Source organism: Dermacentor andersoni, chromosome 9, assembly GCF_023375885.2.
Source record: "Dermacentor andersoni chromosome 9, qqDerAnde1_hic_scaffold, whole genome shotgun sequence".
NCBI lineage: Eukaryota > Metazoa > Arthropoda > Arachnida > Ixodida > Ixodidae > Dermacentor > Dermacentor andersoni.
The window spans coordinates 51,111,634-51,138,321 of record NC_092822.1 but is presented as its reverse complement, the minus strand read 5'-3'; the positions used below and the strand labels follow the sequence as shown (position 1 = coordinate 51,138,321).

General features: G+C 44.4%; 1 protein-coding gene across 1 annotated transcript in view; it reads left to right on the top strand.

Annotated features, from left to right (window-relative positions):
* LOC126528016 (orexin receptor type 2-like) overlaps positions 1–22,914 on the top strand; it is a 98,146-nt gene extending 75,232 nt beyond the window's left edge. Inside the window, exons 2-6 of the mRNA XM_050175859.3 lie at positions 9,900–10,372; positions 12,515–12,707; positions 13,882–14,176; positions 17,318–17,430; positions 18,513–22,914. Coding sequence (XP_050031816.1) covers positions 9,980–10,372; positions 12,515–12,707; positions 13,882–14,176; positions 17,318–17,430; positions 18,513–18,619 — 1,101 coding nt within the window. The 5' untranslated portion in view covers positions 9,900–9,979 and the 3' untranslated portion in view covers positions 18,620–22,914. The remainder of the gene's footprint in view (positions 1–9,899; positions 10,373–12,514; positions 12,708–13,881; positions 14,177–17,317; positions 17,431–18,512) is intronic.
* The last annotated feature ends 3,774 nt before the right edge of the window (positions 22,915–26,688 follow it).

The following is a 26,688-nucleotide window of genomic DNA, read 5'->3' as shown; positions in this document are numbered from 1 at the left end:
CCCTAGCGGAGTGGGACATGTTCTGGGAACGGAAGCTGCCGTGGCGGCGAGCATGAGCATTAAAGGCTTTCGCCTTAATATGGGCACTTTGCTGAGCTAAACTGCGATGGGCGAAAGCCTCTCTATGGCTGCCTCTGTTGCTGTTGTATGAACAGTTCTGCGAACGGACGCCGCCATGGGCGCGAGCTTAGGATGCGATCACAGTGATATGGCTGCAAGGTTTGTCGCCGATGTGCGCGCACCTCCACGCGGCCGCTCGCACAGCGCTACCGGTATGGCGCCTCCTCTCCTTGCTTCCCTCGCCAGTGACCACCACTTTCTTGCGTCCACAACAAACTGCGCCCGGACACTCATGAGCCACTAAAGGCTTACGCCTTAATATACAGCTAGGGTGTTCCACGCAACTAGTGCTAAATTAAAAAAAAATGAAGTACGCGAGTGCCACGTAGATGGACAGAACCGAGGTAACCTGCCGCAGTTGTTTAGTGGCTATGGTTTTCGGCTGCTGAGCCCGACGTCGCGGGATCGAATCCCGACCATGGCAGCCTCATTTCGATGGGGTCTAAATGCGAAAACACCTGTGTACTTAGATTTAGGTGCACGTTAAAGAACCCCAGCTGGTGCAAATTTCCGGAGACCCCCACAACGGCGGGCCTAATCATCAGATCGTGGTTTTGGCACGTAAAACCGCATAGTTTAATTTTTAAGAACCGATGTAATGTTGTTTGCCGTCGCTTCGTGCAAGTCGGACAATTTTTGTATTTAGGTTAATTACAGATTAAGTTATTAATTGTTATTATTTAGCCTTCCAAATATTATAATCAAAGGAAAATTGTCATTCGCGAAATTGTGCGCCATCATGAAAAATTTTATATCCATGTTTCGGTTGCTCTATGCGTGCTACATAAAAGTTTATTTTTTCGAAGCCTGAAATGAGCCCGCAAAAGCATGTGACAAGTGCCCCGTGATTAATCGCGCGGTACCTTTTTGTGCTTTGCGGGCCTTCTTTAAGGCTTGGCAAACACTTATGTAGCAAGTAGTGAGCAATTCTGCCTATTTGCTGATTCTGTGCCATGTATTTGTGCCAGTGGTTGTGCTTCTAAACGTGATCAGGTTCATCGCGCTCTACTTACTTTTCTAGAGTTAACTTAGGTTCACCTTTGTAGCGTCGAAACTATTCTTTTCAACATTCTGTAGTAGCGTGACCTTCAGTGACCGGCCCTACTGTGTGTGACCTGTAATGTGTTCTACTTCATTCTTTAGATTTGTCCGGTTGCTCTTCCTTTTTCCTTTCCTCCCCTCTTTCCTATCTTCCATTTCTGTGTTGCTGTCGCCTCCCTTCTGAAGAGTAGGCAGGCTTTGTGCCCCGTCCGGTGGCAGTTGCCAGCCTGCTCCTCGCTTTCCCTTTCCTGTTAATTGTGTATGTGTGTTCAGAACAAAACAAATAATATGTACGTGTACACTGATAAATGTGCGTTTGTGCTATAGATTGCATTCATGCAAAAATGAACCTGAGCATCTCCAAGCGACGGTAAACAACACAGCTGCGTCTCATTTGCATATTTTTAAGTGTTGGTGCATGATAGTTCGCACGCCTTTTATAACGGCAACGGGTCGAAGAGGTCTAATTCATTAGTGAACGAAATAAGCACGCCGCTCACAGGCGCAGTCCTTTTCCCTTATTGCGAATAGTCTGCATCCCCTTCTCAAAAAACTTTTTCTTCTGTTTTGTGCCCTATTATCAAGAAAACGAGGCCCGAAATTTCAAGTGATACAATACGCTTATAAGTGCACGTTGCCATTATTATTTAGGAATCACTTTTTTATGAATGAGAAAAATAGACTAGAAATATATTGCTGACAGATTTGACTAACTTGTGGCCAGGTGTTCCCGCGATGAGCGACCAAATACTGTGTCCACGCGCACACATAGGTTTAACATAGGTGAGAAGAGAGAGAGAGAGAGTTGCGCATTAAATTTCCAGTTGTGGGCTTCAGAATCACCGAGCGGAGAACGGGTCAGTAAACAAAGCCTCACAGGCTGCGCTCTCGACGTCGAAATTTTTTGCCGTCGTTCGGTAAGGCTGCCTTGCTTAGAAGGCCCATAAAAAATTCCCAAGGCTCGCTAATATTGCCGTCACATGTCTTCCTACTTTACTAGCCGCTTGTCTCGTAGCGCACATAGAGGCATTCAGCGAGCGGCAAAAGCAAGCGCATTTACCTCAGGCAAAAGGGTATTAGCCTGTTTTCCACCGTTAAAGTGGCGCATTTGCTTTGTCTTTGGGCTTTGTTTGTTCTTCGAGCCAGAGCGTGTTGAAGGGCGGGGGGGGGGGGGGGGGGGGGGGGCGTACGTTACAATCCAGGACGCTGACCTCGTGGAACAGCCGTAATTCCTGACTGCATGACACTAAGAACGAAATCTCTCGGGGGTGAAGAGAAATCGGGCGCGCTGCTTTGAGCCACATCACCGGATCAGCAACATTAATCTGCTCAACCACAGACGATGGTGCAACGTCCTCGCGTTGCGACAGCAGTGATAGCGGTCACGTGGTATGAGCCTCTGCGCTTGTAAACATAACAGGGCCGTACTGGTTGATCCTGTAGTAAAGAACATGTTTTTTTTTCTTTTTCATTTGTTGTCACAAACTAACATTTAGTAGAGCGAAACTGCGAGCGTAGCATGTGATAAAGAATAAGTATATACGCCACTGAACAGGCGGTTACGAAGAAGGCACAATAATATTTGTTATTTTAACTCGCTGAAGGCCAGTATGCCGCCTTATACTGTTTTATGAAGACGACCTACTATAAAGTGCTACTGCGGTGGTTAGGATTAAGTAAACATCAGAACTATATTTATGTATTATTATATAGATATAAAAACTTCTGTAACATTGTTAACTGTAAAATAAAAACAGCTAAACGTTTGTATTTTGAGCAAAGAATTTTACAGGCAGCTAATAACACTAAAAAGAAATGGGAGATTATCAACTCCTTTTTAAACAGACACTCACGACTAAACCAGGTATCTAGAATTTTAAAGGATGGAGTAGAGCTCGATTCCCCTGCTGAAATAGCTGAGGCTTTTAGTAGTTTTTTCTTTCCTAACAACCCACCTACTCTTGCAGAAAACATTAACATGAACCGTCTACCTCATTCATTCTTTTTATTTCCTACAACGCCAGAAGAAATAACTGCTGTTATAAATAACCTAAAAGTGACAAGCGCTGGAATTGATGAGGTCCACCCTGCTAACATTAAACTTATTTCGCACCTAATTTCAGACATACTTTCATTTATTGTTAATTTATTATTCAGGACAGGTTTATTTCCCTCTGAACTGAAGCGTGGCAAAGTTATCCCAGTTTTTAAAAAAGGCGACAACTCACTACTGCACAATTACAGACCTATTTCCATTCTGCCGTTCTTTGGAAAAGTTATTGAGAAACTAATTGAAATACGGCTAACAAAATATCTTTCTAAATTTAATATCATCTCTGCATGTCAGTTCGGTTTTCGCCATGGGTATTCCACAGAGCTGGCACTTATTCATCTTACGGACCAACTAAAAAAATTTATTGACGAAGGATTTATCGCCGCCTCAGTTTTCATCGATCTAACGCAAGCATTTGATAGCATTAACCATCTTATCCTATTTTCTAAGCTCGAAGCAATTGGCATTTGCGGTCCTGCCCTTTCACTACTAAAAAGCTACTTATATAACCGGGTTCAAGTTTCTGTTTCCAGTGCTTATTCTCGACAGCGAACTACTAACATCGGTGTACCTCAGGGCTCCATCCTTGGGCCACTTCTGTTTTTAATTTATATTAATGATTTACCTAATTGTCTTTCTTCGACAAAATGCATTCTGTACGCTGACGATACCACTATATTCACTTTTGATAAAGATATCTCATCTCTCGTTAATAAACTAAATGCTGACTTAGAAAACATTCTAAGGTGGTGTAATGTAAACATGCTATCTATTAATGCAACTAAGACTAAATTTGTTGTATTCTCTTCACATCAGCGAAACATAGCTTCCATTCCACCTATCAGTCTTGGTCCCCACTGCCTTCATCCCAGTTCGTGTTCATCTTTCCTTGGCGTTCTACTTGACTGTAATCTGAAATATCACAATCATATTGCTCACATAAAAAAGAAAATAGCTTATGGTATACGCATCTTAATTAAAGCACGCCCTTACTTCACACGTACCACAATGCTCTCACTTTACCACTCTTTCGTCCACTCTCACATTACTTATGGTATCATATGTTGGGGAAACACCTATAATACTCATATTACATCTTTACAAACAATTCAGAACCGAGCCATCAGAATAATTACCTATAGTTCATGCTTTTCTAATGCCACTTCCTTACTACACGAGAATAACATCCTTACTATTTCTGGGCTCACTAAATACAACCTATGTATTTTTTTCTACAGATTTCTACATAATGAGCTACCATCGATCACATTTTCATCATCTAACCTGACAACTAATAGTACCACCAGATTCGCGTTGAATAACAATTTTCTTTTACCACGAATCCGTACTAACTACGGTAAACAAACCGTGGAATTCACTTCCATATCAATATGGAACACTCTTCCTCTCATTATGAAAAATACAAGATCTTTACACCAATTCAAAAGGGAACTCAAAATGCATTTATTAATGACAATCTAATACGAAAATTTACTGTAACCGTTTTTTTTTTGTCCGTTCTTTTTTTCTTAATTTTTTCTTTCTTGTTTGTTTTTGTTCTTGTAAATAAACTACTGGTATTTTCTTCACATGCAACTCTTTATGTTATTCTTTGTAATGAATTCTGTATTTTGCTCTGTTAACGTTCATTTCCTGTTGCTTATGTAATACCTTATTATATGCTACTGTTGTTTGAGATGTCATTCATCATAACTATTCTTGTACAGGAGGTCCCGATACAGTCTTTGACTATGGGACCTCCTCCTGCATACTAAATACTTGTAATATGACCCAAATTCTAACAATAAATTCTGATTCTGATTCTGATTCTGATGTGCGCGTAGTATAACATTGGCGTTTGTATGAGAGCCGTTTTTCTTAAAAATGAATTTCTTTATCGTGTTACTGTGATTAGAGAAAACGGAACCGAGTTTAACCCCCTCACGTACGTAAGCCATTCCATCGAGAAATCGTCGATGTATCGTACATTTTCCTCTATTTGGGCATTCCAAACAATAATGGAACGCTTTTTCAAAATATATTTGCTATAGCTCATGCGCTATTCCCTGGGACTTATGTCCATATGTGCCTCAATGGAACCGAACATTTACGTGGGTTTCTGAGCTGCTTCCAATGCGAGACTCCTTGAAACAATTTCGTCCGGTATAGCAAGCATGACTGAACATCGGAAATGCAAGTGCCTCGAGCGGCCAGTCGCATGGCAATTGTGCGGTCATTCGCGGGCTTCGTTCACGCTCGGAAAAACACTTCTATGTAGCACGTGTTGAGCAGCAGAAAACTGTATCGGGAGTTTTTCATGTTGCTCAACAATCTTCTCATTGACACTTTTTATCTAATTATAATATTCGATAAGCTGATTAATACTTTAAGACTAATTATCTAATTACGTAGAATGAAAAAAATCTGATTATCTCCAAGCGACGGCAAACAACGTTAGCTCCGTTCTGTCCAGCTACGTGGCATTCGCCTAACATTAAATCTTGGCGCATGATGGTTGGGGACACCCTGTATAGTGAATAGTTGCGAATGTTGGTTCATTCGGACATGTGGCAATACGCGTCGAGCCACTGGGACTAAAGGCACAGAGCTTTGCATGACGAGGGCCCGGGCCCTTTCGACCAACTGGTACATTCAATATAAGTTTGTGATACAATTTTCGGATGCACCAATGCGAGGCGGCTGCCTCGGATTTGCAAGCATAGGGATGCACAGTAGGAGCAAAAACTTCAAATAACTACCATAATGTTACTATAAACAGGTTAAAACTATCATATAATTACAGGTGTATGACGTCTCAAGAGATTTTGTCTCATCGGACGCGCGTTGTGTGCTTATGAGCACCATTGTGCGTTGTCAGCATACCTGAGAGGGAGTGCAGCTCTGAACGGTGACTGCTGACTCCTATTTCAATATTAAAGCACACGTAAAGCGAAATAAAAAAACCTCTCGTTACACAACTGCTAGGCCAAATTGAGTGAAATTTGTTGTACTTCCGAGGGGAATGAAATGTCGGAGGCTCTGGGCAGCTAAATTTAGATATGTGGCTTGGAATTGTCGACAATGTTTTGCCGAGAACTGTTATTTTTTAAACAAAAGGAACGACGTTTACAAATCGGTAACTCTGCACCAAAAACAGACATCACAAATTTGAAAACTACACTTGTTAGAGCATCTCAGGTTAACAAAGTTGATATATCAATTGATAGATTACGTAATACGGTTTCTATGTTTACGATAGCTTTGCATGAGTCTTACTCACAACCTAGTAGAATAGTTCAGAGGGGTGTATAAATAAATCTTGGTTGCTTTACATGTATCATTACATGCAAGTTACAACAATGTCATATTGTTTTTAATACCGAGTAACAGAGTTCTAAACTTGTTACTTCATTTTTTTTTCAATTTAGAGATTTTCAACAATATTTTAAGGGTTGATGCCATAAATATAAATAAAAAACATTTTTACAGATTCTAATCACCCATAAATAGTGGTTGGCTCGAAAAATAGTGGCATTACACTTACTGCCACAGCCACCGTGTATAATTAGACGAAGGTTTAGCTCGGGGCCTTCTATCTAAATGCATAGCAACGGAGAAATTGTTTTCCTCTGCTACAATGGAATGAAGTTGCTGGGTCTTGTTGCATTTGAATGGAACTAAAGCATAGGACCTGTAAGAGAGAAAAAGCACTTTATTTGCACCCATACTCTCTGACGGGTGCAAATAAAGTGCTTTTTCTCTCTTACAGTTTGTAGGCTTTAGCGCCTTTCAAATGCAACAAGACCCTGCAACTTGATTCCAATTGTAGCAGAGGAAAACAATTTCTCCGTTGCTATGCATTTAGATTGAAGGCCCCGAGCTAAAGCTTCCTCTAATTATACACGGTGGCTGCGGCAGCAAGTGTAATGCCACTATTCTTCGAGGCAACCACTATTTATGGGTGATTAGGATGAAACATGAGAATTTTCACTCTATGCGTTGTATAAACGCCCAAGTGAACCCAACACAGCTCCACAGAAATTGAGTGGCGGCGTAAATTATCGCTCGTTCAGCTCAGTTCAGTGTTATTTCTATGAAGACAACTGTGTTGGGGCATTATATGGAAAGTGGAGTTACATTGCGCTTGTTATTGCTGTGAATGTTCTGTTAGCTTCTTCCAAAACGCCGAATGAAAGTGATTGATGGAACTAGAGTGGGGAGGGCATTCCAGTATGATGCTACTTGGAAACAAAACGATGCTGAAAAAGTAATAGTTGGGAACGCGCGTGGAAGACACGGAAATGACTTGTCGGCAAGTCGCGAAGCGCGGCCGGCGTAAATATGTAAAGTGCATCGTGCAACGAGCCGCACGAACATTGTACGGTTTCGTTTAACGTCGCGTTAGGTTTAGCGTTAGTTTTAACGTTGCGCTGCAGATCCTCAGGTGGTATTCCAAGAGAACGCGGAGGGGGGTGGCGATACGTTTGTGTGACACAGCATGCGCGGCAAGTGCTGCTGCGCCGCAGAAACAGCACCCTGGCCGCTAGCAGGCGCCTCAGAACGATGCGTGCCGAACGGTGACGTCATGGGCGTTGCAGGCGTCGTACTTGTATGGTGCTTGAGACAGACGGCGAGGTTTATAGCCTGAAGTGTACCGTCCGTTCCGCTAGGACCACTGCTTGCACCATGGTGTCGTATGCGCACAGCTGCTCAGCGAGAAGGGTATTTTAGGGTTTGATCGCACAGCACTCATGCTTGCAGGGTGAGGAAGAACGGTGCTAGGCTCTACTGCAGAGCAGACTGATTGGAGCACGGGGGGAAGGGGGGGGGGGGACCTTCCACTGGGCCTACTCGTTTTAATGCGTTAGTGTTAGGATCGTCAAAGTGGGAAAAAGAATGTGTACATGTGGTTGAAGTGCTGGAAACTGGTGACGTGGTAAATGTAGAGAGCTGATGGGAGAGCTTAGGATAGCATGCACGTGCATTTGTGTGAGTGGGTATACACACGTTTAGAGCGGCTGACGGCCGTCTGCTCAGGGCCACTGTCAGTTGCACTTCACTCCTCGAAGAGGCACGACGTGTATCGAGTGAGCAACTGAGGAGCACTTTCCAATGCGACGTGCGAACGCGGCTTAAATGATGGATCCGCTGCATCGAAGTGACATGTAACACTACAACGCGTTTCTCTTGCATTTAGCACTAAAGTGCCACGGAATATTTAGCATCCAGCGACGTTGCGCGTATTTCACGGTTTTGGAGACAACGCGTACCCGCGCTGACCATCGTATAATTGCTACTACAATAAAGAACACGGAAGGGACAGATGCTGGCAAACATGATGACGGCTCGCTCGTTGCGCCGTTTGTACTCGCAGAACACCGCTAATTGATTTTCTGTGTTTGTCCGCTGCCCGCGTTTTTTCTTCTTCTTGTCTTTAGTTTTCAATGCGTCGTGCATTGTGCTTAAACACGTAAAATGCATTAGCCTGTCTGCCCAGAGTGGAGCTGATAAGCCACTGCGCGTGCTTGCGAATGCGTAAGCTCAAACAGCGCTGTGATATGACCTGGTCGTAAGTGACGCATTGCAGCTCGCCACCAAAGGCGCACACGCTACACACTGAAATGAACGAACGACAATGGCACGTGACCTTCAATTTTGGTGGAACCGCGCCGGTCGTTAATAAATAGCACATAATTATTGTCACCTCTGTTGTATTATTATATAGGAAACTGCGAAAATCTTAATCTTCATTCAAGAACATCGCAAAACTAGAGACTAAAATCTAGAAGTAAATGAAAGAAGAGATTTATTCTACTATACGATAAGCACAGACGAATGGAGGACAACAATGTTTTGCACTACGCATATATATTGACTACAAACATTAAAAGAACAATTAAATTATGGGGCTTTACGTGCCGAAACCCCGATCTGTTTATAAGGCACGCTGTAGTGGGGGGCTCCAGAAATTTCGACCACCTGGAGTTCTTTAACGTGCACCGAAATCTAAGTGCGCGGGTGTATTTCGCATTTTGCCCCCCATCGAAATGCGGTCGCCATGGCCGTGATTCGATCCCACGGCCACAGGACTACAAACGCCAAACCGCATGTTGCTTGAATAGTGAATAAGTAATGAATAAGTAACATTAATTAGCAGGTATTTTTTTTAATAACTGCAAGGCTTATTTCTTTTTTGTAAATATATTGTTCCTTGCAATTTCCTTTTTGTGTTAAAGATGTACTCTTGCACTATGACTGCAGTTTTACTGTAACATAAGTCTTTATTTTCTTTTTGCAGTGTACCCAGAGGATTCCTAATTATTTGCTGGCTGTGTTATTTTCCACTTCCTCGGTTGTTTTGGGTGTATTTATATCATTTTCGCATTGCTATTTGCATAGATTTCTGCTGCGTCCTGCTTTGTCTGCCAGACACGGCTCATTGCATTGTGAAGCTGTCATTACGGCAGCTTTTACTCCGGATCAAGACCATCATGTTTAACGCTATTTACAAGAAAGAAAGCAAAAATAAAAAAAAAAAGAATAAATGATCAGTTTCGCTCGAAGCAATAGGAAGCGACTGACGGCGATAGCAAAGTTTAGCGCGAACCAAATCTGCGAACATCTGGGTTTTCGCATATTTGCTTCGACTAAAGCTTCTTGCGACGTTTCGCTTTCATTGCCGCAGGTACCGAAGAACGTGCCATGCGTACCGGCAGGGGTCGAACACAGCGGTAGGGCGGCGACGGTGACGTCACACTCGCAACCATGGACGACTTGGACCCGTCGCCCCTGAACGAGACCGACGGAGTCGGCCTCTCCGTGCAGGCGAATGTGTCGTCGTGTGTCAACGAACTGTGCGTGTCCGAGGCCGAGTACCTGGACCTCCTGGAGGAGTACATCTTCCCTTCGTCGTACGAGTGGGGCCTCATCGGCCTCCACGTGGCCGTGTTTGTGGTGGGGCTGGTGGGGAACTGCCTCGTGTGTGTCGCCGTCTACCGGAACCAGACCATGCGCACGGTGACCAACTACTTCATCGTGAACCTGGCCGTGGCGGATTTTCTCGTGATCTTGGTCTGCCTGCCGCCGACTGTCCTTTGGGACGTGACGGAGACGTGGTTTTTCGGGGCTGCGCTCTGCAAGATCGTCCTTTACCTTCAGGTGCGGGGAACATCTGGAACTCTCTAGAGATGCGAAAAAAGAAAGCGCTTAGCCGCAGTTACTTTTCATGCTATTTTGATAATGTCTCATTTTCGTCGCTTGACTTGTGTTTCCCTTCGTTTCAGTTTGTTCTGGCTTCCATGCGATGTTACTTCTGCACGTTTTAAGGGAGCAGATTGTCTGGAAATAACTGTCTGGTGTACAAAGCCTCAGGCGAAATATTTATAATAGAACAGGTGAAAAATTCAAGAGATAGTTTCCTTGTGCACATAGTTTTCATTGTGATGTGCGTTTTTAGAAGTGTTTTTGCACGAAGAAGGCGGAGAGGGCAGACTCGAACGCAGGATTAGTTGTAAAGCAGCCGATCGTTTTTAGATGATTCGATCACTATGCCCCCTTTGAAGAATGCGAAGCGATACGTGTCACGTCCGATAATTTACTGTGATCATATGAGACTTCAGACAAAAACATTTTCTCAAGGTTTCATAGAATGGAGCCGGGGGGGTAGGGGGGGAGCATGCGAATTAGGCGGTATGGCTCATAAGGGCCTCTGAAATGGGGCCTCGTCGAAGGGATAAAAGTCTTCTTTAAAGGGGCCCTAACCACTCTTTATCGAAGTCTAGAAGTACACCTTAAGTTAAATTAGACTACTTCAGAAATACGTTGTCGCAAAAAGTATACTTGAATGCGTTCGGCAGAAAGAAGAGTTATCGGAAATAAAACCTCCTCTACGCGGTGCTCAAGCGCTCTCTTCAATGACTTGCACTGCGGAGGCTACAGCGAAGCGCTCCGCCTACTGAACGTCACCTTGTTGCGCATTTCAAATTTTATTTTGTATGTTCGCCTAGACGCCACTATTGCCAATTCTGGCACCTACGACGTGCCAAACGTGCTTCCTCCCGGTTGTACCCAGCGAGCCGCAGGGCGCTCAGCCAACGGACTCGTCGCGGCTCCTTGCGGCGGCCGCGTCATCTACGCTACGTAGCAGACGGCAGCTACGTGCAACTGTACTGTGCATGCGCAGCGTTTGCTTTGTGCACGACAGGTCTTGAGTCCACGCTTGCGCTCATGTAGTCCAGTCAGGCCGTGCTACGTGGCGCGGAGCGGCTTTGTCCATCAGGTTGACCGACGGATAGTATATACTATCCGTCGGTCAAGCTGTAGCTGTGCAAATCCAAACTGCGCATTCTTTAAAGCGCCATCACTAGCCTTGTTCGAAGCGAACTCTTCCAGGGCGTCTAACAAGGAGCGCCCAGAAGAGAGTCTGGGTGGGCAAGCGTGCGTGTAGTCTGACTAAGTTTACTGTGGTTCGAGGCTTGTTGAGGGTACAAAACCAGTCGAAATTAGCATGACCCGATGGCTACCACACGGATACACAGGGTCGCAAAATTTCAATTCATATGTGGTTGGCCGCGCCAGGCATGATCAGAGAATAGCCGGCTTCTTCCGAAAGTACGCAATTATGGAAATTCGAAAGCAGATTTTTGTTTACTTATGTCTGTTTAACTACGTCAATAAATATACGCGGTAACGGTAGGAAAAAGCGCACTGATCCAAACGCCCTTCTTGATTGATGTCAGCTATTGGCCAATAGCACCTGCGCACGGGAATCCGCTACATTTCGAAATAAAGCGTCCAGTAAAGTAAGTAGCAGGCTGCCGTTGCATGTCATATTTAGGCATATCGTTCTTGGATTGCATTAGAAGATTCACCGCGACCCTGTAGTGGTTCGTGACTGAGCCACATTATAAATCTCCAGTCTGTAGCAGTCAAGGGCATATTCTGACATTATATAAGAATACGTGTTTACGATAAAAGCGCTTTTATTGCACCAAGAACAATAGCCCCGCGTTGTGATGCATCCGCACTCCCTAATGCATCCCCTTGCATTCGCACTCCCTAATGCGCGTGCGATCTACAAGAACGGAGTCGTGTCCTTGTTACTTTGCTAACAAACCCGCTGTACTTCTACGCTGTCGACAATTGGCTCCGAAGGAGCCACGACAAGTGAACTGGAAGGCGACATTATCGGCTCTCTTTGTTCGTCCTTAGGACGAGTCCTTCCTGGGCGACGTTTCGACTTCGTCACCCCGACTGCCATCGTCGTCATCGTCGGTCATTATTTCTTTTACTTCTGCGCAGTGCGTGTCCGTGTCCGTGTCGGTGCTGACGCTCACGTTCATCTCCCTCGACCGGTGGCGCGCCATCTGCCGGCCACTGCGCTCCCAAGGATCCACGGGACCCCGCGTTGCCATAGGCGCTATCTGGGTTGTTTCGTGCCTCGTGATGCTGCCTGAACTCGTGGTGCTGGACACGCGGCGAGGTCCAGTCGCAGGTAACTGGTCACGTTGTTGCGTTAGTAGGGCGGGGGTGGGGGGTAGAAAGTTCGCCGCCGGGGTTGGGAAATATCGTATTTACGATAACGAGACAATTTATGTATAGAGAAAAGGAGTGGGGGGGCAAAAGTGGACGTGGTAAAGATCAGAAATCGCGCGCAGCTGTGCAGTTATATACGCACAGGTGTGAGTACATGCAGGATAACGGTTCGTAGACGGTTATAGTAGACCGCTTATTTGAATCTTTCAAAGTGGACGTTGAAGAAGATATAGATATATGCAGGGAGACAGGAGCTTGAGTCCCTGAATCCTGTGTAACCTGCCACTATCCATTAATCTTGTATCGAGGTTAGTTTCAAACGTCTGGGAATCGCGGCGTTGCTACAGAATGTGCAACACTTATCTTGAGCAGAAGAAACGTCTGTTCTAAAGCATTTTTGAATCCTACCCTCCTGCACCTAATTTAGAAGCATTCAAGGACAACGAGTAATCTGCGAAGCGCAGTGCATGTCAGGCCCGAACAGTAGCAGCGGCGTCCTCTTTTCAGCAAAGTGAGAGGTGAGGGACTTAAAATTGTACAACCAACCGCGAAGAGGCAATGATAAAGTTTCCTAGAAGCAAACAGTTTCCTTCGCTATTGAAAGGAAGAAAAATCTAATGTCACCATTTATTTAAGTGTCCTAATAGGGGACGTGCCATCGAGACAGTTCACAGATAGCAAAGGTTCCGCTTACCTTGAATACGGCTCGGTCGCAAGCATGGCCATATCTGCAAATGCCGTAGTTCTCCTGTTTCATGCCCTGGCTTAAGCTTTTTTTTTTTCAGGTGACGTACAAAAATCTACTGTGGTGACTGAGTAACCTTGGCGTTTTGCTGCTCAACACCAACGTGGCGGGTTAGATCCCTGCTTTGATGGCCGCAGTACAGTGACCATTACCACAGATGAAACAGTTCACCGCACGCGTCATCCCGATAAGCTGGCTCTCTTACAAAGATGCCACTCCGAAGCCCCAATAACTTAGCATTCCCACGCATACAATAGCTCCACGCCACCGCTTTTCCATCTAGGTCACCGGAAAAAAATCTATGCCTGCAACTTACTATTCCTAGTTATTAACTACACCTAACCATACGAACACACCATATCTTCTTTTGCCTCGTCCCTCGACGCAGGCGCCGTCTACCTGACGGACTGCGCGTACACGTGGCCCGTGGGTTACACGTCCGTGTACCAGCTGTGCCTGGTGGTGTTCCTGTACGTGGTGCCCTGCCTGCTCATGTCGGCCGCCTACTACCAGATGGCGCGCGTGCTGTGGCGCATGCCCGCGCTGCACGAAACCGGCTCGCTCACGGGCACCCAGCCACCGCCGCAGACGCTGGCGCGACGCAAGGCGGCCAAGATGCTCATCGCCGTGGTCAGCCTGTTCGGCCTGTGCTACTTGCCCGTGCACACGCTCAACCTGCTCAGGTGCGACCTCGCAAGAGTGCGCGGTCTATAGTGTATGCGTTTCAAAACGCGATCTGAATTCGAGTGCCTGAGATAACTTACTGCCACTCGCTCCATCTTCCCTATACGCTTCGTCTATGAGTTCGTTGTCCCCTTGAAATACGACGACGTCTGCAACCACTTAGGTTACTGTGACATGAGCTGACTACATTGCAAGGTACATGGTTCGATGGCGCATTTACCAACTCGCGTGCCTTCCTTGTTAATGGCATGCAGCATCACGTAAGACACGCGTTAATACGGGGATAGGTTGACCCAGCTTCTTGAGATCCGCCCGCATTGTAATGTTTTGAGGCAAGTGGCGTAAACAGTTCTTCATCGACTCGACAATCGTTCACTGTCCTCAAAGTAAGACCGTGCAGAAACCTACATATGCGCCGCTGAAGTTCCTAAGGTCTGCGGTCCTGGATAACGGACAGTGAGAACCGTGCTTGCTACCGCTAAATTGTGCACTTCGAGCTTTAGGTAGTTTCTGAACTTCTCTCTTTCTATTTCTTTCTGTCCCCTTACTTTTCCCCTCTTGCAGGGTAGTCAACCAGAACCACATCTGGTTAACCTCTGTCTTTCTATACAATTATTTATCTCATACGAAGGGCACATGGAAATATACATCTAAACGTGGCCCTCTGGAGGGTCTGCAAACATGTTTTCGTCAATCTAGTGATGCAGTTTATTGCACTGAGATTTGTTAAGCCTCTAGCGGTGCGACTAGCTTTGAGGGATAAATTGAAGCTTCTCTTAAGAAGGAAGCGAGAAGACGGTATAAGGCTGCGCAGATTAGAAAGCAAACGTGTGGAGCTGATATGCTAGTCGAGACACTCGAGACTCGTGGATTGCGACGATTCTAGAGGTGCCGCGGGCAAACGCACGCTAACGGTCACACGCTTTCCAAACTCGAAGACCTAGGGGCAGTGTTCCTGCGCTAAGTCCCTGCTCCACGTGTTACTGACAATGAACGCTGAAAGCGATGGGACAACTACATTTCTTTTTATGGTTGATGAGGACGGGGGGAGGGGGGGGGGGCGCTTCTTTTTAACGCTATCTGCAAGCGCCAGTGTGAGGTGTGACGTGAACTGGAGAATGAGCTTCAAGAAAACGCGTGCGACAACTCTTTAAGTACTCTACTTAGCATAAGCTCGTCGTGTCATTATTGGTGCCGCACGCTTTGCTAACCTTGTGCACGCTCGTTTATAGAAAGCCATACCATGCGTTGCCTTCTTAAACAAGCCTAATATAACAGTACTCGTTATTTTATAGTATATTCTTTGTTTAGCTAATTATTTATGTCTATTTTTTATTAGGGCGAAAGCCTTAGACGGGTCATAGGACGAGAAATTCGATGTCCGGCGTTACGCCGTCCTGCATTGTGACAATAAAGCTCATTACACCAAACTCCACAGGGAGTCGAGCCCAATACCAGTGCTGTTAATAATGAAAATGTGAATAAAGGCACAGTTCATTAAGATACCATTAATTAAGGCACTCGAACCCACGCCTTTTGGTGTGAGTCGGGCCCACGACCTCTGGTGTTATATTATTGCGAAGTTAATTAAGGGGCAGTTAATTAAGATATGGGCAATTAAAGCATTCGAACGTATGCCCATTAGTAGGAGTGGAACCGTCGACCTTTAGTGGCAGTCAAACCCACTTGGAGGTATGGGCCAACCGGCCATATCTCCAAGTTGGATTTTAATTGACGTCGTGAAAGTCGAGAGTCAAACCCACTATCTTTGGTGTTAATTAAGGTGACGTGAATTAAGGCACAGTTAATTATAGTAGAGTTACCTAAGGTACTGGAACCCGTGACCTTTGATGGGAGTCGAACTCATTTGGAGATAAAGGCGAACCGACGATATCTCCAACTCGGATTGTAATGGACATCGCGAAGGTCGAGATTCGAGCCCGCTACCTTTAGTGTCAATCAGGGCAAAGTTAATTAGGACACATTTAATTAACGTATAATTAATTAGGGCACTCGAACCCAAGACTTTTGGTGGGAGAAAACAAGTAATAGGAAATAACGACGCATTAGAATTAAAATGTCAAGTAATGTAATGATTGTCTTGTGAGCGCGCAGGACTTCGGCTCAATCTTCTTTAGGGTATACAAAAGTGACTGCCACCATATTTATTGATAACAACTTTTTAAATTTTTTTGAAGTAGAACGTATTGAAATGCAGAAGTCTGAGCACTTTCTTCCTCTTGCTCTCCACAGCAACATAGTAATTTCTTTTCCGGCTGATAAGTATGTTTCCGCCTAGGCATTAGCCTCAAGGCCCTTAGATATATCTAGGTCGATAATGTTATCTGATATTAGACAGGAAAGTGTATCCTCAAGTAAGCCCCACCCTTTTTTCCCCCAATTGTAGTCAGGTACCGAGAGAACGTTAGACCAGTGACCAAAGTTATTAAACATGCCAAGTGGTTGATGCTTCGCTCTTCGAAAATTGATGCGAATTCACATCTTCCAGCCATAAACAAAGCTGAAATACTGCCAAATCCAGGAAAAATTCTTCCCTATTACCGAGCTTCCCGCCAAGTGGCTACTTATCCATTCTTGTTGTTTTACAGTAAAGAATTGCAATAGCAGGCTTACAATTCGACAATATCTACTACATGTAGAAAGTTGCCCGTGTATATTTCTGCAGTGCAGCCAACGACGACTACAGGAGACACGAGCCAGCATGAGTGCGTGGTCGAAATAATAAACGAACTCCAACAATTGCCTTTTCTCTGAGGAGTTCTCAACAGGAGGATTGAAATGTAACGAATACATTTGTTGCTATCAATATATACTGCTTGTAAAAAGTAGCGTTGGCTTTACATGCCAACCTAAACCATTACAGGGTGCACGTCTTTAACTTGCCGAAGTGTATCTTATGAATTGCGGGAGGCTTCGTATGGCTGTGACTAATATAATAACCGAGGCCCTCGGATGACCTTGTTCTCATCACTAATGACACGCAACAAGAATCACTTAAGCTTAACTTAAGACACACGGTGTTGAACAGCTTGACCGCTTGAAACTAATCTGTTGATACTGTGATAAATGTAGCTGTGCTGTCCAACGACGTCTGGTAACATTGGTTGTCTAAAACGCAGGTACACGACAGAACTTCCCCAGACGCCCCTTATGAGCGTCGCATCGCTGCTATCGCACTGGCTCTGCTACTTCAACTCGGCAATCAACCCGATCGTCTACAACTTTATGAGTGGTGAGACGACTTTTTCAACTAGAAGACGCCTGCGAAAGGTCCGGTCTGGTAGAGGCACCAATATGTTCACCGAGATTCATAAACGGGACCTTCAGCTTGCATGCAACCTTTGTGACTTTCCGGCTTTATTCACATAGCATGGTTATAGAAGCAGCGGATGATCAAACTGTGAACATTTTATTAATGTTTGGGCAACATACGTTGATTAACATATGTTGATCATTTTAGGTTTGCACGCTTCTATGAGTCATTTGTCTTGTACGAACATCATGCGCGACATAAGTACAACATGCGTAGGCCGACATTTAACGTTTTGTTTGGTGTGGCAGATAAATTTCAAGTAATGTACACGTGTTAGTGGTTCAACTAAAGTAAATGCGTGCACCTGTCAACAGTTTGACGTTGGCTTAGCTAAAGAAATTTGGAGCACGCTCAAGCTTCGTCTTTAAGAGTGGAACGCGACAGATTTAAAGATCCCCGACTGCTTGTCACGCTTCCCGGCAACCGCAGCTTCCTTGCGGTTGAGCGGAGGCGAACGCGACGATGATGTTGCAAGAAACAGAACGGGCCACGCTGCTTCAAAAAGGGGTTTCTGTTTGAGTTTCTGCCTAACAGAATTTCTATATTCTGGTATATTGAAATTGAACTTCGACGCTGTCATCTCCGTAGGTTGTTTTAGGTCGTACTTTACAACTTTTCTGGCATACTTTACTTTAAGGAATTCAATTAGTTCAGTAACGCATCTGCACCACACGGAGGGCCTGCGCCGTTGTGGTTCGGATTGCTTTTTCGCCCAAGTGACGTCCGACGCCGACATCAGGTATCTTGCGACACGGGACCCTTAACGCTATCGCGTTGAAGGTGGTCACGCCTTACAAGGAGCACCTGAAACAGCCGTGCTATCTATGGCCGTCCTTCCTTGCCCTTCCTTAAAATGAATTCTTGAATGTGTCCGTCGTAAATGGGCCATAACTTACATTACCGGACTGATTTTTATCAATTCTTCGACGTTGAAGTGATCGGTTCCACATTTTCTTAAGCTTTTCCTTTGTTTTCCTTTCGTTTTTTTCCCCTTTCAATAGGCAAATTCCGCAAGGAGTACAACAAGTCCTTCCGTTGGCTGCTGAAGCGCGTTCTCCTCTGTGGAATCGACCGACGAAAGGCGGCCACCAACACGTGCGAGCTATAGCATACAGCTGGCCGCCTGCGAATGGACTCGAGGCTGGCCAAGATAAACCACAGTACGCGGCAACGTTCGACGAGGCAGTCCTCCTGGAAGAGCACCTCCGCCTGCACCGTTTGTGAACTCTAGTCGAAGACGTCTTCCGCAGGGTGAAGGAAGACAGCGAAACGAAGGATTTCATATCAGCACGCTCGTCCGTCGCCGTTGCGGTTTCGGACACGCCGGCAGCTCGGAGCTGTCGAGGAAGTCGTGCATGACACAGTGGCTGTGGACTTGCGTCTTTGGTCGTTGTGATTGACTGTTTGTGTGCTTTCTTTTTTTTTTTTCAAGTGATCGTGTACGTTGTATCGCCGGTGAAATACTGTATATTACCGCCTCTCTTATGAGAATGCTATAGACGTCAATATCAACCCAGAGCTCTACTTAGGCAGAAGAGCGCAGAGCGCTGTGCCGTTGTGTGTTGCGAATGTCTGCGATCTTTGTGAGCTGTGAACGTTCGTTGTATGCGCGATTTCGCCGCTGCTTAGCGATATCGCAGCTAAACTCGACAACGTCTTCGTGATTTTCCTCGTGCTAGAACGCTCCGAAACATCAGCCCTACCGACCTTGTCCCGTTTGCATTACGCCCGACATAGATCACCATAACGCAAAACAACGGGAGCAGGAGACCTTGAATAGCAAGGTCTCCTGCTCATGGAGACCTTGAATTAAGAAAACTTGAAATCAAGGACACCTTGAAAATGTTGCCTCTTTTGTGCGGAGGTGTTGTACTAACTTGTTGTGTAGCTCTGTGAGTGACAGTCACCTATACTAAGTCGCAAATGCTAATGAAACGCGGAAAAAGGAAATGCGTCTGGTTTCGGAGAATAGCCGCCTTTGTTACAGCAAAGACTGTCTTATAAACATGCTAGTCATTTGTTTATACAGAGCGGGCGTTAGTTGAGTGGGTGTGAGATCAAAACATCATTTAACACCTCGTGGCCAGCGCCTTGGCTTTGACTCCGTAGCCAATCGTGTAAGTAGATCCTCTGAAAACCGCCGCGCGACAAGGTACCGGAAGCACATGGAAGCAAAAATGTCCTTTCTACCTTACATGGACTAATTGACCAGGCGTTATTGAAATCGGCAATCAGAATGTGAGCCACACTTAAATCCAATGAAAGTACAATTTAGGGAGAGCTATTATTGTGCTTGTGGGAAAAAACTATACATTTTGTGCCCACAGCTAAGAAATGGCATTTGGATCAGTACTAGCACGATCCAGCTTCATTAATGCACGTGTCGCATTAGTTTAATTAACGGTGTTAGGGCTGCTAGAACACATGTTTATTTTAGTACTTATTCCTGCGGCGGCTGCTGTCGTACAAAAGCGCTGATCATGCAATTCGCCTTGCGTTTCAAACTAAGCAGTATTATTACACGTATTACATTCCAGGCACATTTTTTTCTATTCAATATTTTGTTCAGAACAATACCGGCAAGGAAGTCTATGGATAAGCGGACAGAGTACTTCAGAAACGAGACGCTATAAACATGGCCCTGGTTTTTGTAAGGCAGCATGATATACTACGCACAACAGATAGTGTAGTCACTACGCTCTGTTTGGCCATAGTTCAGCGTTCGAGATATCGTAAAAGAACGTCACTGCCATGAGCCCACAACTGTAAAAGCGAGAATGCGTTTAAAGTGTGCCTGTGAACTAATCGACCGTTATAAAACTGTGTAAAACTCGAGATTGATCAACATTTCAGGCCAGCGCACGAACCGTTGTAAGGGAGTAGTAAGCCAAATTTTCAGAAAGCAGACTTAGTGTCATTTTGCAGGCGTTGATTACGACACGTCTTGTCAATATGCTGGCTGTATTCGGAGGCATTCCATGTTTACCGCGTGGTTGATCAATTCAAGCGGTCATTTGTAAGATCTCAGCATCAGTGGAGGAGCGTGGGTTATTTGCGGTGTATGAAAATGACAGAGCAGGCAACGCCTTTGATTGATGTTTCGCTGGTACATCCTTTTAGGTTATAAAAAAACAAAAACAAAAAAATACATACACAAAGGTAGTCCCCTCAGAATCAGGAGCTATTTAAGTAGCACGAAGAGTGAAGTCAAATCAAAATAAGAATACGCACTGGTATGCGGACAACACTGGTGCGTCCGAAAACCAAGTCGAACTAGCCCACCGAATAAACGCTCAGCAGAAATCGTTTTCCCTACTTTGTCCGACTATAACAGCCAATGCTAAGTACAATTGGGGCACGAAACCGTTAGTTGAATCCAAATGTAGCGATTTGGAAGCTAACTACAATGTGCATCACACGCACATTGTCACAATCACGGACATTCGCTGGCATATTAAGCATTGCATTGAAATAAATACTTATGAATGAATTATAAATCAATACCAACTAGCCAAATTCACCGTTTTCCTAAATACTCGTGCTTGGTAATGAGGCGAAACTGCGTTTAACGGTTTACCGATGACCACCGTTCGTAGTAAGTAAAATAACTCTAGTTAGGTAGGAAGTTGGTTCGAAGTGGTCGGCGCGTCTCCTAGATATTGGTTCCTTTGTTCATTATGGCAACGTAGACGACCTGCCCCAGATGCACGTATAGTAATGGCAAAATTGTTGTGCTTCCGATGAGCGCTCATTATTACGTAACAAGCGGTGTTACCACTCTTCGCCAGAGTATTGTTTAACTGCAAAAAAAAAAAAAAATACGATGGGAGTCCAGCATTCAGAAAGTTACGAAAGAAAAGGATAGCATACTAACGGGCAGTTTTCAGCTCTTCACCTGTGGGCTACGAGCGTGTCGGGGAAGAGGCGTGTTAGTTTACTGCGTTGATGCAACGCAGCTTAACTACAGCTTAATGGCGAGTACTTTGGGCAAATGTACACTGTATTTGTATATTCTCGATAACAGACACGAGCAGTATACCGACGTTCACGGCGAGTACTGTGATGTGGTAGTGCCAATAACTGTGTCGACAGTCTCCGGCATTCTTCCTTGAACTGCTAATAAACATTGCTACGTAGAGATATCACCGTGAGTATACAGTACTCCTTTTTGCAGTTGTATTAGTCTTCTCTCCCACAATGAAAAAAAATGCGCTGCATTTTTTTTGTCAATAGCTTCAACTGTGAGAAACAGTCGCTTGTTCGTTTACCACCAGTAAACTAATTAGGGCGGTTAATTTAAGTTGCAGTGAAGCCGATCCCCTAAAGCTGCCCTACTTTAAGAACTTCCGCTGTATACCGTTGAAGGTTCCTGTGCTGACACTTGCCTGTTAGAGAGTTTTATATGTATTAAGTTCTGGTGAGGATGTGAAAGTGGAAACAGGGTCACTTGTTCTACATGCTTCGTTATCCTAGTAAAATAAAACCCAGACATTTGATGTCAGTGTTCTTCCAAGGTAACTCTACTGGTCACTTTTCTTAAACTTTAATAGAGTACTGAAAGGCCACATCAATCTAGGGCGAAAAGCGAGACGCGTTCGCGATTTCTTACCACCGGATAGGAAATAATTCTAACCTTGTAACATATGGTCCTGCCTCAGGAAAGTGAATCGAAAGATTTATTTTTTAACAGTGTTCGCTCCGAGCCCTGCACTTTATAACGGCATTTCCTTACTGAAGAACAGGCTTACACGCTCATATAGTGGCAGAATCTGCAGTCAAATTTATGAAGATTATTCAACATTCTACTCGGTAGCATTGAAACTACTTAGGAAAGATAACATGGAAAACTTTAAAAAAAAAGATAGGTAAAATCATTGTAGCAGAGGTCAAGCGCGCCGTACAGCTGTGTCAGCGCACAACGTTTTGTAGATCTAACGCTGAGCAGGAAATCCCAATACGAGAACCTTTCCCTAGGTTCTTGGTTACTACTAAATTATCGGCAAAATACTAACCAGTAGCTATATGACTGCTCGGTTTCTTCAGTGGTATTACGTGTTCAACTACGAGCAAGTGCTGTATATCAATTGTGCAATTTAAATGATCTGCAATACAAGTGGCACGGCTGCTGAGAATCTAATATCTTTGAAAAGGCTCTACCAGATCTGCCCCAATCGAGTACGTTATTCTAGGGCCTTCCAACCTACAGTGTCCTGTGGCCCTCCCTAACACTAGGCGCTCTTCGATTCTTCATAATTGAAAAAAAAAGGCCGTTCGAAAGCGTGGTATGTGGTGACATTGTTACGTGATGCTGACGTCATGAACTGCTCTGGCGTCACAGAGCGCCTGAATCAAGTACGATGTGTGTAACAAATAGTGAAATCCACATAAACGCCTTTCTTGGGACGTCTTGTTCGAGTTTTCCTCACGGCTGTTTCGTTTCCTCATTCAAGTACGCTGCAGCTGCTTATATGTTGCTGTAGAAATGGAATGAAAATGATTTCGCATGCTAAACTTATTATAGTACTCGAAATTCATAATATTAAGATTTCTACCAGATTACTCTTTTAGACACTAAAATAATAATAAATAATTGGTGCGCTGGCAGTATTCCTTGCATAAGGTTGGTTCATAATATTATGCAAAAAAAAAGAGAGTATATGCGGGATATTTCCGCGAGGTGTTCTCAGACGTACAAAGCCAGACAAACACAATTATTTGTTTAGATGGTACATTATTGTGGGCGACGGTAGCGAGGAAGAGGGGAATAATAACTTAAAAAAATTAAATTTAATTATGGGGTTTTACGTGCCAAAACCACTTTCTGGTTATGAGGCACGCCGTAGTGGAGGACTCCGGAAATTTCGACCACCTGGGGTTCTTTAACGTGCAACTAAATCTAAGTACACGGGTGTTTTCGCATTTCGCCCCCATAGAAATGCGGCCGCCGTGGCCGGGATTCGATCTCGCGACCTCGTGCTCAGCAGCCCAACACCAGGGGATAATAACTTGGCCTAATACACGAAGAAACACATATTTACCTTAATAAACATTAGTTTGTTCATTCAAGTATCTAGGCAAGATATGGTGGGAAAAGGATCTGTGATTAAACATAGACACCTTCTCTTAAGCTTGTGCAGAGAGCTTCTGCGCACGCCTTCATCATTCCTGAAGTGGAATTTCTTCGCATTTGTGGCGCCCGCAGAACCATTGACTGGTTTAAAGGATTCTCTTTGGTGAGTGCGAATCTGTCTACATCGGAGAAAATGAAAACTTCTGGAAACAACAAAGATAGAACAAAAACGTTGTTGCTAAGAACCACGTGGTGTCAAATCTCACGGAAGAGCACGTTCAAAGTATACACTGAACAACATAATGGGATGAGGCAAATGACATAAATGAAAGGAACACACCAGCAAGCCTACACGTGGAATAACTTGTTTTTTAAACACCAGGTAGCACAATAACAAGACACAAGACAATCAGGAAAACGTGTATTCTCGAACCCTGGGATGAATGATCACAAAAAAAGAAGCATAAATACATTGCGTGATGTTTCGCTCATTACGAACTAGGGTCTTGAAAGGTAAGGTTTTAGACAATGACATACATTGGTCGCTGACATGTTCATTTCACTTCATGAATAAAACCATTCATTTCATATTCTGAAATGAACTAATATGAGCACTCAACATATATCAAGAAAATTTGGAATGATCGGCAGCCTATCAACAAGGTCTCAACCAAGACCCTGAAAGGTTGGTTTATTTTCTAAAAATGCTCAATGACCTGTTCATTTCCTACATATCACGAATGAATGACTCGTTCATTTGAGTTCATGAAATGAGTGGTCAAGCATATGTAAAGAAATTTTTTCATGGCCATCTCATTGTGAACGACGGTTGAAGTTTAATTGTTTTGCATTGGTCAGGAACTAATGACAAGACACGTAAGCCTAAATAAGCAAGACAATGTGCTGTACAGTTAGAAAGAAGCTGCTACTCAACGTGACTAGCCAAGGAGAATATAAAAACATTAAATCGCACAAAATATACAAACTATACGACATTTATTGTGGAACTGAATGGCACGTGAGAGGTCACGTCGAATAGAAAGTTGCTCATATGATCTACCTCGGTGCGGCATGTTGTGCAAAAAATTTAACAATGAAAAAAAAATTAATGATTTAGTTCTTTCTCGCATATCCTCCGAAACACGCACAAGTAACCCGCGCATTCTGTGGTACAGTGACACAGAGAGAGACGCGGACTCCTTTGACATTTTTACAGAAACTGAAAATGTCATTTTCAAAATGTCATGATATCTTCAGAGAAGCTGAAATTGTCAGCCCGGCTGATCGCCATGCATGCTATTTGGGGCACTGGGTGATACCGTGTTATAATGAGCAACGACAAAAAGAAACAGCATATGCACTCACAAACACTAGTCTCATTAAGGTCTGTGTAGACGCTTGAAAAAAACAAAAACAGCAGCAATGTTGTAGAGCGGCAGTGTTGCTTCCCGTAGAGCTCAGAGTCACCTGCTGTTGTAAGTTGCGCTGCAAGACGACCACTGCGATATGTATATCCTAATTTTTTCACACCTCGGCACGACCTGCTAGTCTTGCGAGGCGTTGTGGGTAAAGGAGCAAAAGAAAAAGTTGAGACAATGGCCGCCACTATTGTACTAAGGGTACCAACTACTCCCACACCACTGAAATAAACTTGAGCTGGTTGATGAACCTGAACAGAGGTAGCGGCGCTAGCACGAACGTTCGCGAACGCCATCCTGTGCTTAAAATCAGAGATATCGTCGTCGTTGCCAATTAACCAAAGTAACCAAATGACAGTGGGCCGACTGACGTTGGTGGTATTACGGTAGAACCATAATTGAGGTGGAGCAAGGGGATATGATAAAATGGGCTGGGCCTCTTTCGATGTCAGAGAAGCAAAGAACACTATTCTTTTCGAGAAAGACTCAGGAACATGGATGAAAAGAAATGGCCGTCTGGAGCGCATGAATATCTGCACATCACTATCATCGATGCGAAACGGAGGAAGAGGTCAAAAAGGTTTGCAACTAAAGGAGTTCATTGGAAGTGTAAATAGACGAGGAGGAGTCACCAAAAAAGAAAACGAGAGAGAGCGAAGTGGTAAATAAGCAAGAAAGATGGAAATCAAGAGTGCACGGAAATTTACATAAAACAGTAAGCAAGAAATGTTGAAAGGGAAACACAAGGGATAGTGTCTTGCTACTTAAGGCTAGAGCTGACTGTCTTGCGTCAAAAATTTGGGAGAAGATGCCCGAAGCAAGAAGCGATGCATGTGTTTGTTGCGAAAAAAAAAAAATCTAGACGTCTCGGCACATCGTAATAGTATGCCAATAAATTAACCCATCCAAAACCGTAGAGGACCTCTACCTTCCAAAAGCGCTAGGTTCCAAAGCTGTTGGCAGCGCTAACTGATCAGCGGCTGAGATAAGCAAATCATGTTTGCAGCATTCGTTGGGCAAAATGCAGTGAAGGGATGGTGCTGGGGTTGGCACAGGTATGGGGAACATTAAAATAAAGATAAATGTTTTATCTAAGAGAAAGAATACAAAGTCGAGAAAGGAAAAACGTTAAGACTACAACAGACATAGTTAAACATGATTACCTCAAGCAGGCTAGACGACTATTCGTCGCCCACTGCTAAAAAAGAATGTGGCATTACAAATTGTCATTATCAGCAGCAGCTCTACGAGGTAGAGGGTCCGCGCTGCGGTACTAGAGCTTCGAGTGTGTTACATTACGTTCACGTCGCATCTGTGCTTGCAGTTAATTCTTTTTGCGCGTGGTAGCAAAAGTATCGAAGCCTTCGTAAGACTCCGTATCATACGTGGTGCCTTGCTATATAACTCTTGTGTGCCGCTGTGAGGCACAACCGCAAGGATAGGTTACACTTTCCAGTACCAAGCGCTTCGTGGTGACTGGACAGCTTGACGAAGCGTGTTTGATAACGTTTCTCGACAGAGTACACATGCACCAAAGGATGCAGGTTAGAGCCCTGTCGGAAGTCCAAGATTTTCGCTTCCCTTGAGTGGTGACGATTATAAAAGAAAAACGGAGCGGATGATACGGATTTCAACTGTAACCATGTATTTAAGCATCCAGCTTCTCAAACAGAATGTTTTTTTTTTTTC